We start from the raw sequence: 14359 nt of genomic DNA, 5'->3' as shown, positions 1-14359 counted from the left end.
AATTAATTTCGTTCCTCAGCCTTGAGATTTGGAAAAATAGACTAGCTAGGTAATATGACGTATGGGCCTTTTTTTTTTGCGGGATGAACGTTGGAAAGATACTGTCACTTCTACCTGATCAGCTCTATCGCCTACTGATCAATCACCTGAACAGTCGATGCAAACATTCGTAACAAATTCAGGCTTCTAGAAATTAATTTGACGTTCAAGGGCAGCTTTAGGTTTTACAAAGATACAGTTCCGGAATTGAAATATATAGTACTGCAAACGCATATTTTTTTACTGTCCAATCTAAAATTGGACGTTTGAGATGAAGGCACATGAAGAACCGCGTGTACAGTCCCTTTATTTAGGGAGACCTTCATCTCAGGTTTTGATTCTAATCCAAGAATCAAGGACAAGAAATTAAAAAGGCTACCACAGTTCTGAGTATCAGGAACCGTCATAATAGGTAGCGCACAGTTCATGCCATGAGCTAGGGCCGGCATGCATATATGGAGTAGTACTGACCATATACATGTTTCATCGTTTGCCATACTATACGTACGTCTTTATTATTTGCTTTCATCGACAGAGAACAGCTCAAAGGGCCCAACCGAGTATGAAGTTGCTGTTCTCCCCTCCTTCAGCACTGCTTCTTGGCATGGCTGCTACTGCCTCAGGAGCAACGAACTGGTGATACCTGTAGCATGCACATATCATAGGACTTCCATTGATTAGTGGCGTACTTTCAGATTTTTCATGTAATGATCTTGATAAGTCTGGCTTTATAACCTAGCGTACCCGATTTGAAGAGTGGGTCCACAGTCCATAGCAGCTGGTGGGTGAGCATTTGGCACCAAGAGGGCGCCGCCGTTGGCGCTCACCGTGGCAGCAGGAGCCCAGGAAGTATGGACGGCTCTGTAGTTGTTGCAACCTTCTGCTTCCAGCTGAAAGTGTTGGAAAAGTAACATAACAGTGAGGCGTTGGTTTGATATGCAGTGGACGAAATGACAATTCAAGGACATGGTCGATAACTAATTGACAAAACCTTGTTTTTCAGTTGCTTGTTAAGTTCGCCAAGTTGGCGCTCCTGCGAGCAGTCCAAAACGGATGTATGTAAGGTGAAAAGGAATGGGAAACTTAAGCAAAATCCCTATCAACTGGTACTACAAAATAGAAATTCTACTAGATGCAATCTGTGACATATGCAAACTTCAGCAAGCTAGGTAGCTCATGTTGCTGTGTATCTGTGATAATCTGGTAACGCGCATGTACTTCAGTCTCATAACGTGACATTTGGAAATTGCGGTGACATATATTAGCATGGATGTCAACTACTTGAAAACAGCCAATCTTGTAAAATGCACCTATGCCAACTATCCAAATGTCGTACAGTAATTCATGAATTGATAATGATGTTCTGATAGAACAAATAATTCCTCCTTTTGTTAACATATCACACAGAAACAGTATGTACAGAACTTGTAACAAATGACATACAGCAATTAATCTAGTGCACTTTTTTATAAACATAATTTATGTTGCTTTTTTCTAAAAAATTGCATGATGTACATTTTAAATAGAAATATATAAATTTACCAAATATGACTACCAGTATGGTTAGAACAAAGGCCGTTGGATCGACATACCTTTCGGCGAAGCTCATCCACCTGTTCCATCATGATTTGAGTCTGAAACAAATATAAAGGATTCAGGCTCCAATGCTTAAACATGCATTAATTACTACGTTAGTACAATGCTTAAACCTATAACAAATCAAAATTAAATTAATCCCTGCTTCGTTACGCTGGACAATTCCTGCACTATTGTGTAACAGATAAAATCAATTAAGCGTGCATTACTATGTTATACTTTAGCATGTTAGGGTATTGATGTACATGGAGGACCTTCCGCTGTCGAGCCTGTGATAGTGCAGATTCCAGTTGCTTTTCCAGTTGCTGCAGTTCCTTTACACTCAGTGGTCCAAGGTCCTCACCAAGCATGTGCCTTTCAAATTAACAAGCACTACTATGTGAGTATAGTTGCAATGAAAAGTAATTTGACCCAGTTAATGCATAATGTAGTTGATCATGTGCACGTGGATAACAAAGGTTGAGTGGATTAATATTGATACCTATGGGAGCGTTGGAGAGATTCAAACTTATCCTTGAGTCTTGACATTTCTTGGTACCAACTCTGTATATCAAACGAAAATAAATTAGAGAGATGATGGCGTGACGATACAACACCAAGGGGCTGTTCTAACATTCATGTAATCTGAATGGTCATTAATGCAATATAATATGTGTGCGTGTTGACCATTCAGATTAAATTTAATTGATCTCAGTGGCTGCAAATATATATTACGTACGGATCTTTGTAAAATGCCTGGCTAATACATTAGTTCCTTAAATTTACTACTCTCTCGGTTGATTTTACTAGAAGCCCTTACATTTTGAGAAGTCTAGGAGATACGCACCATTTTAATGGGGATCAGAAGTTATTGGAAGAAACATATCCGATCCACAATAATAAAACTTTCAGATAACCAGACTGAATTCACACCTTTTTTTTTTGGTCCCATATTTTGACTACAACCATGTGTTTGAGTAAATTCTTAGCCACATATTGTGTAGCAAAATTGCAAGCAACACAAGCTTGAAATTAACACATTTTCATTGCAGTAGCCGAAGGAAGTTGAAGTGCTTTTGAATGTCTAGAAAAGAAAATTGTAATTGATTGTTGTTTTAGCAAGTACAACTATTATCATGGCATCCTAGTAATGAACAATAAGATCTTTGAGATATACGAGAGTCGCTTCGTAGAGTCTGATCTCAAGCATTGAAAAAGTTATTGTCATACATTTTGCAAATGAAATATTCTCAAGAATTTGGATAAGTTACCAAGGCATGAAGCTAACTATACCTGAGGCTCACCACGAAAACCAGTGTTGGAACTTTGAGCGTTGTAACAACAATTATGGTACTTTTCCAATGTCTTGTTTACTCTGTAGAAAGTAATCGATATGAAACTGAATCTAAATAGATACTATGTACAAAATTACAGATACTTACGTTATATGGTCGAAAGGCTTGTGCATGGGAATTTGTGATCTTGATCATGCCAAAATTTTCTTTCTAGATAACTTAATTTGATGATGCTCAATTCTCAGGACTAACCATAAACCCTATATATGTAATTCATCATAAAAACTGTGCATATGAATGGTGGAATTGGAAATATGTGTTTCTACATCATACAAAGCCAAAGAATAAGAGATCATTAGGCATGCCTTGTGAAATAGTTAAGTATGTTTTATGTACCACAGAGACTCCTCACTATGCATTCCTTTAAACAAAAGTGTGTTGTCTAGTGTAGAATAGATTATATTGTATCATGGAGTATAGATAAAAAAATACCCTAAAAAGCCGCCCACATTACATTCAGCAATCCATACAATTGAATATTCCCTTTACAAAAATGTAACGATCGACGGAATATTATATTTGATGCTTTGCTATTATCATTTTCATTTTTTGCATGTTAGTAAAACTTGTCGTAACACCATTTGTCTTTCTCGCTGAGCAAGTATGTACAAGATATAAGCATTGGCACAAAATTTTACCAACAAAGTTCATATATAGAAAACAGATTGATAACTTTACTTCGTATAAGCATGAGGTAGTAGCAGGTCACACTTATCACGATTGAAAAAAAAAAAAAGAAACAGAACACATGATGATCAGTTTTTGAGCTATTTGTTAAGCAAAAATCAAAGAATCCTTGGTGAAATTGCTATGCCTTGAGAGAGAATGACAATGAACTAATTGACCGTTACTTGTCAACATAAAATAAGTTCACAATGTGAGCATGGTAGGAGTGAACTGGTGATGACAATCAATTATTTTTTTAGAACAAAGGCTGATTAATGAACCTTCATATCGTATAATACAACTTAATGCATTAGTTTGAGTAAATGAAATTACAAACAAACACGCTGGAAGTAAGCAAATAAGATGAAAATACACTAGTGCGATGAACTATGTTAACCCTCATCAGCCTCAAGTCCTCAACACTTGTACTACATGAACTCAAGTAAAAAATATTGTCCTTAGTTTGCAGTTTGCATTGATGAGATCTCTAGTATTTTTTAAAAAAAATCATAAGAATCAAGATCACACAGACATTAGCTTCGCAAGGAAGAAAAAGGAAACCTGGTGAAAAGATTATCAAACAGGTGTAACAAAATATGGAATTTACCTGAAAGAAATGGCAGGATGATGTGTACTTGACGAGGGAAAAATGCAGTGGGCACCAAAGCAACATCTTCGAGCAAGATTTACATAAAGACTACTTGATCCAGGATCTAAATGGGGGGGAAAATCCCTCTTCTACTTCAAACCTCTCATGCTATCGTAAAAACTAGCGTTTTATCTGGTTCTCTCGTATATATTCTCGGTCCTGACTCCTGACACAGGCACACACAACATCTGACCCCAAAAGCAAAGACCAAAAAAGAGTACCGCTCTCCAATTTCCCGGAGAAGAAGGAAGAAAGGGAAAGTGGGCATGGAATTTTTTGGAGAAGATTCCCCAAACATGTAGCTAGGTCTCCATCGATCCATTGCACACTTGGGAGGACACCGAAGCCTAGAGTTTGCACATACATATGCAACGGAGCACAATAAATACTACTATCGTGTAGCCGAACCAGGTGGAGGTGAAGAATATGGAAATTGTTACCAAAAACCAGTAAACAACATGAGATTTAAACCAGGCGCGAGAAAAAACAAACAAAATCAAGGAAGCAAGAAAGCAGCTAGCAGATCCGCAAGAATTGCATACGATCAAGTACAGACGGAGACCCGTACCCCGCGCTGCCGAACTCATATAGCTTGCCGCGGCCGGAGAAGACGATGAGCGCCACCTCGGCGTCGCAGAGCACGGAGAGCTCGTAGGCCTTCTTGAGGAGGCCGTTCCGGCGCTTGGAGAAGGTCACCTGCCGGTTGATCTTGTTCTCGATGCGCTTCATCTCAACCCTGCCCCTCCCCATCCTCTCCTTTCCTGTATCCACAGCCCCAGCGCAAGGCAAGCTGCAGCTCTTCAGAAGGAGCTAGCAAAACTACCTTAACCTTGCAGGCTTCCCACCCTTCCTCTTGCTTTTGAGCAATGACGTGCGCTAGCCCAGCAATATAACGAGCTAGCTAGCTGAGAGAGAGAGAGAGAGAGGGGAATCAGCCATCAGGAATGTTAGTGGAGACAGGACAAGGGCCTAGCCTGTCAGAGCCAGTACTGTTGCAGTGTTTAATTGGTTGCTTGTTTCCTGCGTCTTTTGGTCCGTCAGTCCGTCTCTCTAGCAGCCAGCTTCAAGGGGGTGGGTAGCTCGGGATGAACAACGTGCATATTTACTACGAGTTTGCCCTAACTGGGAAGCCCGAGCCCAAACGGAGCCAGTCCAACGCCACGCCCCAGCCTGCTGTAGGCCAAATGCACACCCAGACCAAGGCAAAGGCACAGCATGCTTGTAGTAATCGATCAACGAGTTACGAGTACGTACGTACGTACGTGTGCGCACGTATGTATGCACGTATGGGAACTGGCCTGCTACACTTGGAGTGCCGTTGTACTCGCAGTCACGCACGTAGCGCTTTGCCTGTTGTGTGCCATTGATTCTTACATTTTGGAAGAACTCGTGCATTGAAAGGCAAGTGAGAAGTGAGAGGAGTGTAGCACGTTTCGCGGGATTTGACCGGCTGGTGTCATTGAAGTACCTACTTACGCTTACCACAGTAGTGTCGCTTTGTGCGTTCCATGTAGGTAGGCATCGTCGTACTGGTTGGTCAGGTCCAGATGGAATCGAGAGATCGACGTCGTGTTAGTGCTTCGATGTTGGCGTCGTCTGCCAGTGGTTATTCAGGCAGAGGGCAATGACCCAAAAACCATCAACGAGACCTTATGTTGCCGGAATATATACCATGAGTCCATGAGGCCATATCAAAGACAGGTGGGACAGTAATCTACATGTTATGCGATAAACAAAGAAAAAATGAGAACTTAGAGCGTATTTGGTTGGTTAAATGAAGTTAAATTGGATGGAATTATTCTTGATGGACGGGATGATTTTGGATGAGATGGTGCAAGTAGATTGTTTGATTAGATATTGGATGTTATGAGAATGTGTTTGGTTAGATGTATTGGATAATATGAGAATATATTTAGTTGCTTAAAAGTTATATATTATATCCGTGTATAACTTAATTATTTTAAAAAATAATAATTTTTATATTTGTTATTATCAATAAACTATGCTAATTAGTACTAATCATTACCAATTTCAATTAATCATAACTTAAGTTGTCAATAATCAATGCTTAACTAAAAATCCTTAATAACCACTAATAGTCACTAATCATCACTAATTGCAAGTAATTAGCGGAGTTGACAGAGCCTGTACAGGGTCGCTTAGTCGATTTTACCGCACGGCTCGGTACAACATCTTCTCGGTATATTTTAAGAATCTGAATTATATCATCCTGAACGAAATGATGAGATTCAACAAACTAAACATCAGGACATACTTAGATCCCGCACCAACTCATACATATATCGATTCATTCAACCAACCAAACACACCCTAATCCACTCCTTCCTTGGCCGTCTTCTCTGGCCTCTCTGGGTGTTGAAAATACTTTGGAGAAATTGCCATCCAAGAAAAAGAGAAAGCGAGAAAAGATAAATCCAAGAAAATCCATGTAGACTAGAGACTGATGTTTTAATGAAAAACAGGGTGAGAGCCTTCGGTGTTTGGTCTGAAATCCTAGATAAATTGAAGGACGCAGAGGTATACTTTAATTATGTGGTAAACCTGTAGTGAAATATACGCCCTCTCCTCTCTGAATGTGTTCTCCTAGATCGAATTGTTGTAGCCAAAAATTTTATAGACATATAGCCACAATAAATTAAAGTAGACATATTTGTCTATGAAAGTAATTTTAGTAGAATTGTATCAAAAGTAAATTATATTGATTGTATTTTTTGTGATGATTCTAATTATTATATTTCAAATGTTTTAAAGAAATAATTTTCAAAGGGGTGTACTAAAAGTTGTATTTATGTCAAAAGGGTAAGTAAAAAGAAGACTAAGGGTCATATATTCATATTAGAAGTTATATTCACTACCACAAAACAGAAATTTTGTGAGGGTTATAAACCCTCACAAAAATTCCACAAACCGCCACAAAAATGATTCATGAGGGCAAACAGTCAAGCAACAACCCTCATGAATCGAAAACCACATAAATCATATTTTTCATGAGAGTTGACCACTAGGAATTATTTTCATGGCGGGAGTTCGTGACGGCCATCGTCAAGAAAGAGAGGATATCGTCAGGTTTTCATAGATGTTTTTCGTGATGGTCAGACGTCATGAAAACAAATTTGTGATGGTTTCAAACCCTCAGAAAACGTATGTGTCCAAGAGGATAATAGATAGTTCATGACGACCATTGTAACCTAACCGGAAGAACACCATTCCTCTCCAAAGCTCTTCTTCAAATGTGGGATTTTATAATGTTGTCCTCCCTTTTGCCGTAGTATATCTCTCATACAAGCTTGGTGAGTTAGGAAAATACGGTTACTCCTATCAATTGGATACTCGTCATCAGCTTACCTTGGCGACAATGTCTTCAACACTAGTGGGAGAGGAGTTTTGAAACATGGCCTGGCCTAGATGGCCGCAAAATAACCAAGGTCAAGCACATTGAGATCGGGGGAGTTAGGTGGTTGGCACATCAACCTTATGTCAAAACCATCTGCCAATGCCACACTACAAAACTCGACGTCATCTACTGCAACATGCATCTTAGCATTGTCCTGCTGGATGAAAATAGGGGTACCAAGATCATCTACTGGCCATCTTTGTTTGATCGCTGGCAAGACATAGTTGAAGAGATACACACGGCTATGATCCTTAGTGACCTAATTCATTGCCTTGGTTACCAAGGTATCGGCAGGCCAGTTGACATTACTCCTCTTGGCAGGCACTACCTCCGTACAATCTTTCCAAAAAATGTGACATTACCTTCTTGGTCATATCTAGGTCTTGCAACTTCACAGAGGAACATAACTTTCTCTATGAAATTCTTGTTCTTTGTGACCCTCTCTGGTTTACCTTCGTCAATCGCCAAATAGTACTTCTGACATTTTTGGGTCCTATAGAACCACTTCTCGTCGATGTGCACAATGTTATGCAAACCGAGGAAGGTTGGCTCGTGAGGAATGCTTAGTGGGTCTAGCATCGAAAGGCAAAAACAAATACAACCTTTTTTATTCTCATCCATTAACGAAGATTTTATGTCATTCATGTGCTTTCTAAATTCCCCTCTTTCAACCGCCTAAATAACATGCTCTTTGAAACACCCGATTCTGTAGCTAGGTCATGCAGAGTCATTCGTTTACACAAAAGAACATCCCTAATAGCCTCTTCATTGAAGGCAACTCTTTTGCGGCCATAGTTCTTTGGCTTCTTGCTGTCCACGACATGTATACCACCAGCGCGCTTGCCATTCAGCCATATGCGCTGTATAAATCTCACATGCACGCCTGTCTCAAAAGACGCGGCATTTGTCACTCCATGTTTTAGAATTCCTAATGATGTTAGCTCTAAGAGCATGGTATAAATGGCTAGTCGTTCCTCGTCGTTATTTTGCTTCCTCCTTGTTACATTCCCAACTTGATCTACAATTGCATTGGAAAACTAAGGTGAACAAATGCTTAAATATTTTTGCTACAAATGACTGTACAATTTTTTATAGAAATATTACTAATTCATGATAGACTACTCATATTCCTAATTCTACAACAGTGAGTACATGCATGAACTACAACTAGCGTAAACATGAAATGATAAACTTACTCATTTTGGTTCCAACCGCTGTCATCTTGGCTACATCGTGTCCGGCCATTGCCATCCTAGCTACACCCTGGCTAGCATGGCCAAGCCTGACGTTCATTATGCTTGAGTCCCTGATGCTGGCACGACCACGGTTAGCGAGTCCAAGTCGGGTGCACCAGCGGCTGATGAGGCCGAGCGTTCTCTGGCCACGCTTGGCGGTGCCTTCGCCTGGTACCCCGAACCCGGTGTGATCGCGGTCGGAGCGCCCTAGCCTAGCATTGCCTTCTCCTGATACCGCAATGCCTGCATGATCGCAACCAGCAAGTCCTATTTTACTGCGCCTGCGGTTGACGAGGCTGAGCATTCCGTGGCCATGCCCGGCGTTGCCTTCTCCTCAGACGCGAAACCTGGTGAGTCCAAGTCTGGTGCGCCCGTGGCCGGCGAGCCCGAGCGTGCCATGTGCACCAGCACCATCTCCTTCTCCCTGATTGCCAACAACTTCTTGTTTCTCGACACCATCTTCTTCTCCCTGATCGCCAACAACTTCTTGTTCCTCGGGTCCATCTCCTCCAACACGATCGTCACCTTCATCTCCTCCTCCATGATTGTCAACTCCATCACCTACACCATGTATACCTTGAGCATGAAACAAAACCAAAAAATAGAAATAAGAACATGATGTATACCTTCATCCCACTCAAGATCGTAGTTGAGATCAATAACAAGTCCATCAAACTCTTCAATCTACTCCCAATTGATTGGCTGGTTGAGGTCAAAATTTGACATACTCAAATCATTCTAATGGATGAGAGAACAAGAGGAGAGAAAAAAGTGAAGATGCTCATGGAGAAGATATGGCAGAGTTATGTATAGGAAGACATGGCCATGATTTTGGCGCAAATTGCCTTGCAAATTCTAGGCGGCAACTCTCAAATTTGTTTGCCAGCCAGTCAGATAGTCACACATGACATGCATGTCGTCTTGGCAAGCATGTGCGCCTACCCTTTTCTACCTCTACTATCGTTGCTAGTTTCCCTTTCCAAATTCTTCATTGTGATGTATGGATGTCTCCAATAACCAGTAACTCTGGCTTTCAGTATTACTTGGTAATTTTAGATGATTATTCTCATTATACTTGGATATTCCCTCTACATCGTAAATCCGATGTTCTTCCTATTCTTATTTCATTCCATGCTTATGTTCATACGCAGTTCCAACGTCCTATCATTAGTCTCCGAATGGAAAATGGCAAAGAGTTCGACAATCATACTTCTCAATACTTTTTCTCATCTCATGGAATTGTTGTATGACTATCGTGTCCATATACATCACAGCAAAATGGTCGCGCTAAGCTAGTTCTCCGTACATTGAACGAGTGCATTCAGACCTTGTTGTTTCACTCCTCGGTGCCACCCTCCTTCTGGCCAGACACTCTCACCATGGTGACTCACATCCTCAATCTCTGACCTTGTAGCTCCCTCTCACAACAAACCCCACACCATCTCCTCTTTGGCATTCTGCTGGACTACAAACACCTTCGGGTACCTTTGCTACCCTAACATCACCGCAACCTCACCACACAAAATTGCACCATGCTCAATTCAATGCGTCTTTCTTGGTTATCCTAATGACACCAAGGGATATAGGTGTTACGATCCAGAGTCGCATCGTGTCCTAACCTCTAGGCATGTTTATTTTGACGAACATGTCTTTCCTTTTCAGCAGGCACACACTACGTGACCTGCAGCACGTGACGTACCACCACTGGCTCTTCTGGAGCCGGTACTTGTGCCAGTTCCAGCCCCTGCGACGTGACATCATCTGGTGCCACCACGCGCGTCGCTTCCTCCTCGTGCGCCTCCACCACCTACATCAATCGAGCCTGTACAAGCCAGCATCATATCAACACGGCTCCACCAGCTCTACCCCGCACGTCTACCTTGGCCACGACTCCCTCAGCTCGAACGACAGCACCGTCTGATCCGACTCTCTCGGTCGACACGATAGCACCATCCGCCATGACTTCCTCAACTTGCCCAACATCGTCAGTTGCGGATCCATCGACAACCACTCTGCCAGCAACGTCGCCTATCCCAGACAACCAATCTCGCCACCCAACGATCATTCACGGAAAGGTAGGTATCATCCTTCCTAATCCTCATTATACCTACATTGCATCAACAACACCTGCACCAGCTGCGTTGACCTCCGTTTGTGCTGCTCTCTGTGACCCCCTATGGGTCACGGCGATGCAAGATGAAATCAATGCCCTGAAGGCCAACAACACGTGGCAATTGGTGTCGTGACCTCGAGGCGCCAACATCATCACCAGGAAGTGGATCTTCCAAAACAAGAACAACCCCGATGACACTCTGGAGAGATGGAAAGCCTGTTGGGTCATACGCGGCTTCACCCAATGGGCCGCGCGTGGACTTTGACTAGACCTTCTCGCCAGTCATCAAGCCAGCAACGATCCGCACGGTGCTCCAACTTGCTGCCTCCAGCACTTGGCTGATTCACCAACTCAACGTGAAGAATAAGTTTCTTCACGGTGAGCTCTTCGAGCACGTCTACAGCCAACAGCCCACCGGTTTCGTCGATCCCACACATCCTGATCATGTGTGTCTCCTCTCCAAGTTACTGCACGGACTATGGCAAGCAACCCGCGCATGGTACCAAAAGATTGCAGGCCATCTTTGCACATATGGGTCCATGTCGATGTCGTCCGACTCCTCCCTCTTCGTCCTGCACCAAGGGTCTGACATGGCATACTTACTATTGTATGTCGATGACATCATCCTCACTACCTCAAGCATGCTTCTTCTCCATCGGATTATCGATCAGCTATGCTCTGCCTTCGCCATGAAGGACCTTGGACCATTGCACTTTTTCCTCGGCATACAAGTGAAAAGGACCGATGAAGGTTTCTTCCTCAACCAAGAATAGTATGCTGAAGACTTGTTGCAGCGTGCAACGATGACAAACTAAAAACCAGCAATGACTTCAGTGGACACAAAGTCAAAGGCTTCATCGTTGATAGGAAAAATTGCCGCTGATGCGTCTCACTACCACAACCTGGTTGGAGCTAGCACTCCAGTACCTAATGATCCCTAGGCCAGACCTTGCATATGTGGTGCACCAAGTGTGCTTGCACATGCTTGAGCCTCGTGACGTGCACTGGGCTCTTGTCAAACGGATTTTAAGGTACATCCACGGCACTACGTCTCACGGTCTGCAGCTACATGCCTCGTCCACGACTGACATCGTAGCATACACAGATGTTGACTGGGCCGGGTGCCCAGACACGTGGCGGTCAACATCAGGCTACTGTGTCTTCCTCGGGCTGTCTTTGATCTCCTGGTCATCAAAATGGCATCCTATCATCGCACGTTCTAGCGCTGAGGCAGAGTATCGAGGCATTGCTAATGTGGTGGCCGAATGTTGTTGGCTTCAAAATCTTCTTGGCAAGCTATGACACGGTATGAGCAAAGCTACGGTCGTGTACTGTGATAATGTATGTGCGGTGTACCTCACTGAGAACCCGGTTAATCATCGACGTACCAAGCATGTCGAACTCGACATACACTTCGTGTGGGAGAAGGTCGCCATCGGGCAAGTCCGGTGCTACACGTTCCAACTCGCCTCCAATATACCGACATTATGACTAAAGGACTGCCCACGACTACGTTCGAGGATTTTCGAAACAGCCTGTGCATCACCAGACCCGACGCACCGGCTGATGGGGAGTGTAGAACGGACTAAGTCCAAGGTCTGCATGTGCATGTTACTGTTCACGTGGAGGGTTGGTCCAACTCCGTTGTCGAGCGCCTGATTCACACGGCCTCACTAGGCCACATCGTCACGCGCACGTTAGCGTCCTTGTAGGACGGCAGTTGTGCACGAATGAGCCTGAGAGCTCTTGTATAAGATGTACACTCAGATCATGAATACATCGTGTGTTGCATTCATCTCTTCTACATAAATCGTCTCCAAGTCGTACACGATTGCATATTACATGGTATATTTTGACGGGATTCCTTATCTTCTTGCCAATGCCTATCTCCATGCTACACACGATTTACTGGTAAGATCCACCGGTCATGGATTATTGAGCAACCGAATCAAGGGTCAGACCTTTTGTTTGTGATTTTAAGTATCTCTTTTTTCTTAGCATGTCTCATCCAAGAATCACCGTGGAGCCCCTAGAGAAACCTCCAATTAGTAAATATATATGATATGATCCTATAATATATTCTACCTGAGGTAGAATCTAGCTAGCCCAGCTTGCAGATCTTCCTGCAGGAATTAATCAGACGAGGCATCTGCATTGTTCTGACCAAACATGTAAGTTGAACTTGCAACTTTTCTTTAACTCAAGCTGAAAATTGGGTTCTGTAGCAGAACATGCTTATTCGTCGTCACCAAGACCCGTCAACAGTTCCACTGAAAATCTTCTTGATCAGAACGAGCTAAGCTGATGCATGTATGTGAACTGTGGCTGCTACTGATATTGATAATTGAAGGATCAAGGTAACTTGCCATTCTTGTCAGGCTAAGCAGGTCAGGAAGCCTTTTACCAAGTGGGTTTGGAGGGTGTTGATAGTACTGTTGGATGGTACAATAGTGCGCGTGAGTGTCGCATTGCATCTGTGCTGTCGAGCACTGTTAGGGTTAGGCCTATCCATCGGTTCTTTTCCAGTGATATCTAACCTTTCAGCTACAAAAAGTAGGTCCATGCACATACTATATATACTACGAGTTAGAACTTACCAATATATATATATATATATATATATATATATATATTGTATTCGTCTGTGTCTGTCAACCAAACTTAACGTCGACATGCATCAGCAAGAGTGCAACTCCTGAAGGACTCCATTCAAGCCAAGGACGTCCCGAGGAAAAAGGTTGATCGAGTTGTCTTGTCGAAGCTAGCATTTGAGTGAGTTGAAAGTTGATAAACGTGGAACAGGAAAATCACAAAGCCAAGTTAAAATTTGGTCATATCATGTTAAAATTTAGTCATGTCAAGTAGTGTTTGATTTGAGATCGAGCTAAAATTTTAGCTAGCAAAAAATTGGGACGGCTATTTTAAACATCGAAATCGTGAACGTAGCCAAATTTTGGTTTTAAACCAAAATGGAAGCTAATTTTTCTAAACGTGATCAAATTTTAGCTTGGTTTCCAAATGGGCAAGAACCTAACAGCCCCGAAAAACAATTTTCACGATCCTGAACGGGTGTGAAACCTTACCCAAGGCACGAACTACTCTAGAACAGGCACCCGAGCGCAAGACTTTTTTCGAAAATGCCTGCCCGAGATGTACCGAAAGATAAGAGATGCTGCATCGAAACAATCAGACTACTGAGGAACCGCTAATCCCTCTTGTTAGCCCCTGCTTAATCTTCTCACAGGGAACTAACTCTAAGCATGCTTGCATGTATGCACTATAAATTTGTCGCCCTTAGATGATATCCGGCAA

The 14359-nt window shown here is 42.5% G+C and overlaps 1 protein-coding gene across 1 annotated transcript; it reads right to left on the bottom strand.

Annotated features, from left to right (window-relative positions):
- Window positions 1–243: 243 nt before the first annotated feature.
- LOC133924832 (MADS-box transcription factor 17-like) lies at window positions 244–5129 on the bottom strand. The gene is made up of 8 exons (XM_062370559.1): window positions 4853–5129; window positions 2908–2989; window positions 2117–2178; window positions 1890–1989; window positions 1632–1673; window positions 1031–1072; window positions 784–929; window positions 244–682 (listed from the first exon to the last, which is right to left on the bottom strand). Exons 1-8 carry the CDS (start codon window positions 5032–5034, stop codon window positions 583–585), a joined length of 756 nt encoding a protein of 251 aa, XP_062226543.1. The 5' UTR covers window positions 5035–5129; the 3' UTR covers window positions 244–582.
- Window positions 5130–14359: the final 9230 nt, after the last annotated feature.

The sequence above is a fragment of the Phragmites australis genome, chromosome 7, assembly GCF_958298935.1.
Source record: "Phragmites australis chromosome 7, lpPhrAust1.1, whole genome shotgun sequence".
NCBI classification, from domain to species: domain Eukaryota; kingdom Viridiplantae; phylum Streptophyta; class Magnoliopsida; order Poales; family Poaceae; genus Phragmites; species Phragmites australis.
This window is presented reverse-complemented; position numbering and strand designations above follow the sequence as displayed.

What these genes read in the sequence shown, in the direction of transcription:
- LOC133924832 (XM_062370559.1), bottom strand. Translation starts at nt 5,034, where the DNA reads ATGGGGAGGGGCAGGGTTGAGATGAAGCGCATCGAGAACAAGATCAAC. An exon ending in TATGAGTTCGGCAGCGCGGG is followed by an intron (nt 2,990 to 4,852) that starts GTACGGGTCTCC and finishes TACTTTCTACAG; the next exon opens with AGTAAACAAGACATTGGAAA. An exon ending in TGGATGAGCTTCGCCGAAAG is followed by an intron (nt 1,073 to 1,631) that starts GTATGTCGATCC and finishes GACTGCTCGCAG; the next exon opens with GAGCGCCAACTTGGCGAACT.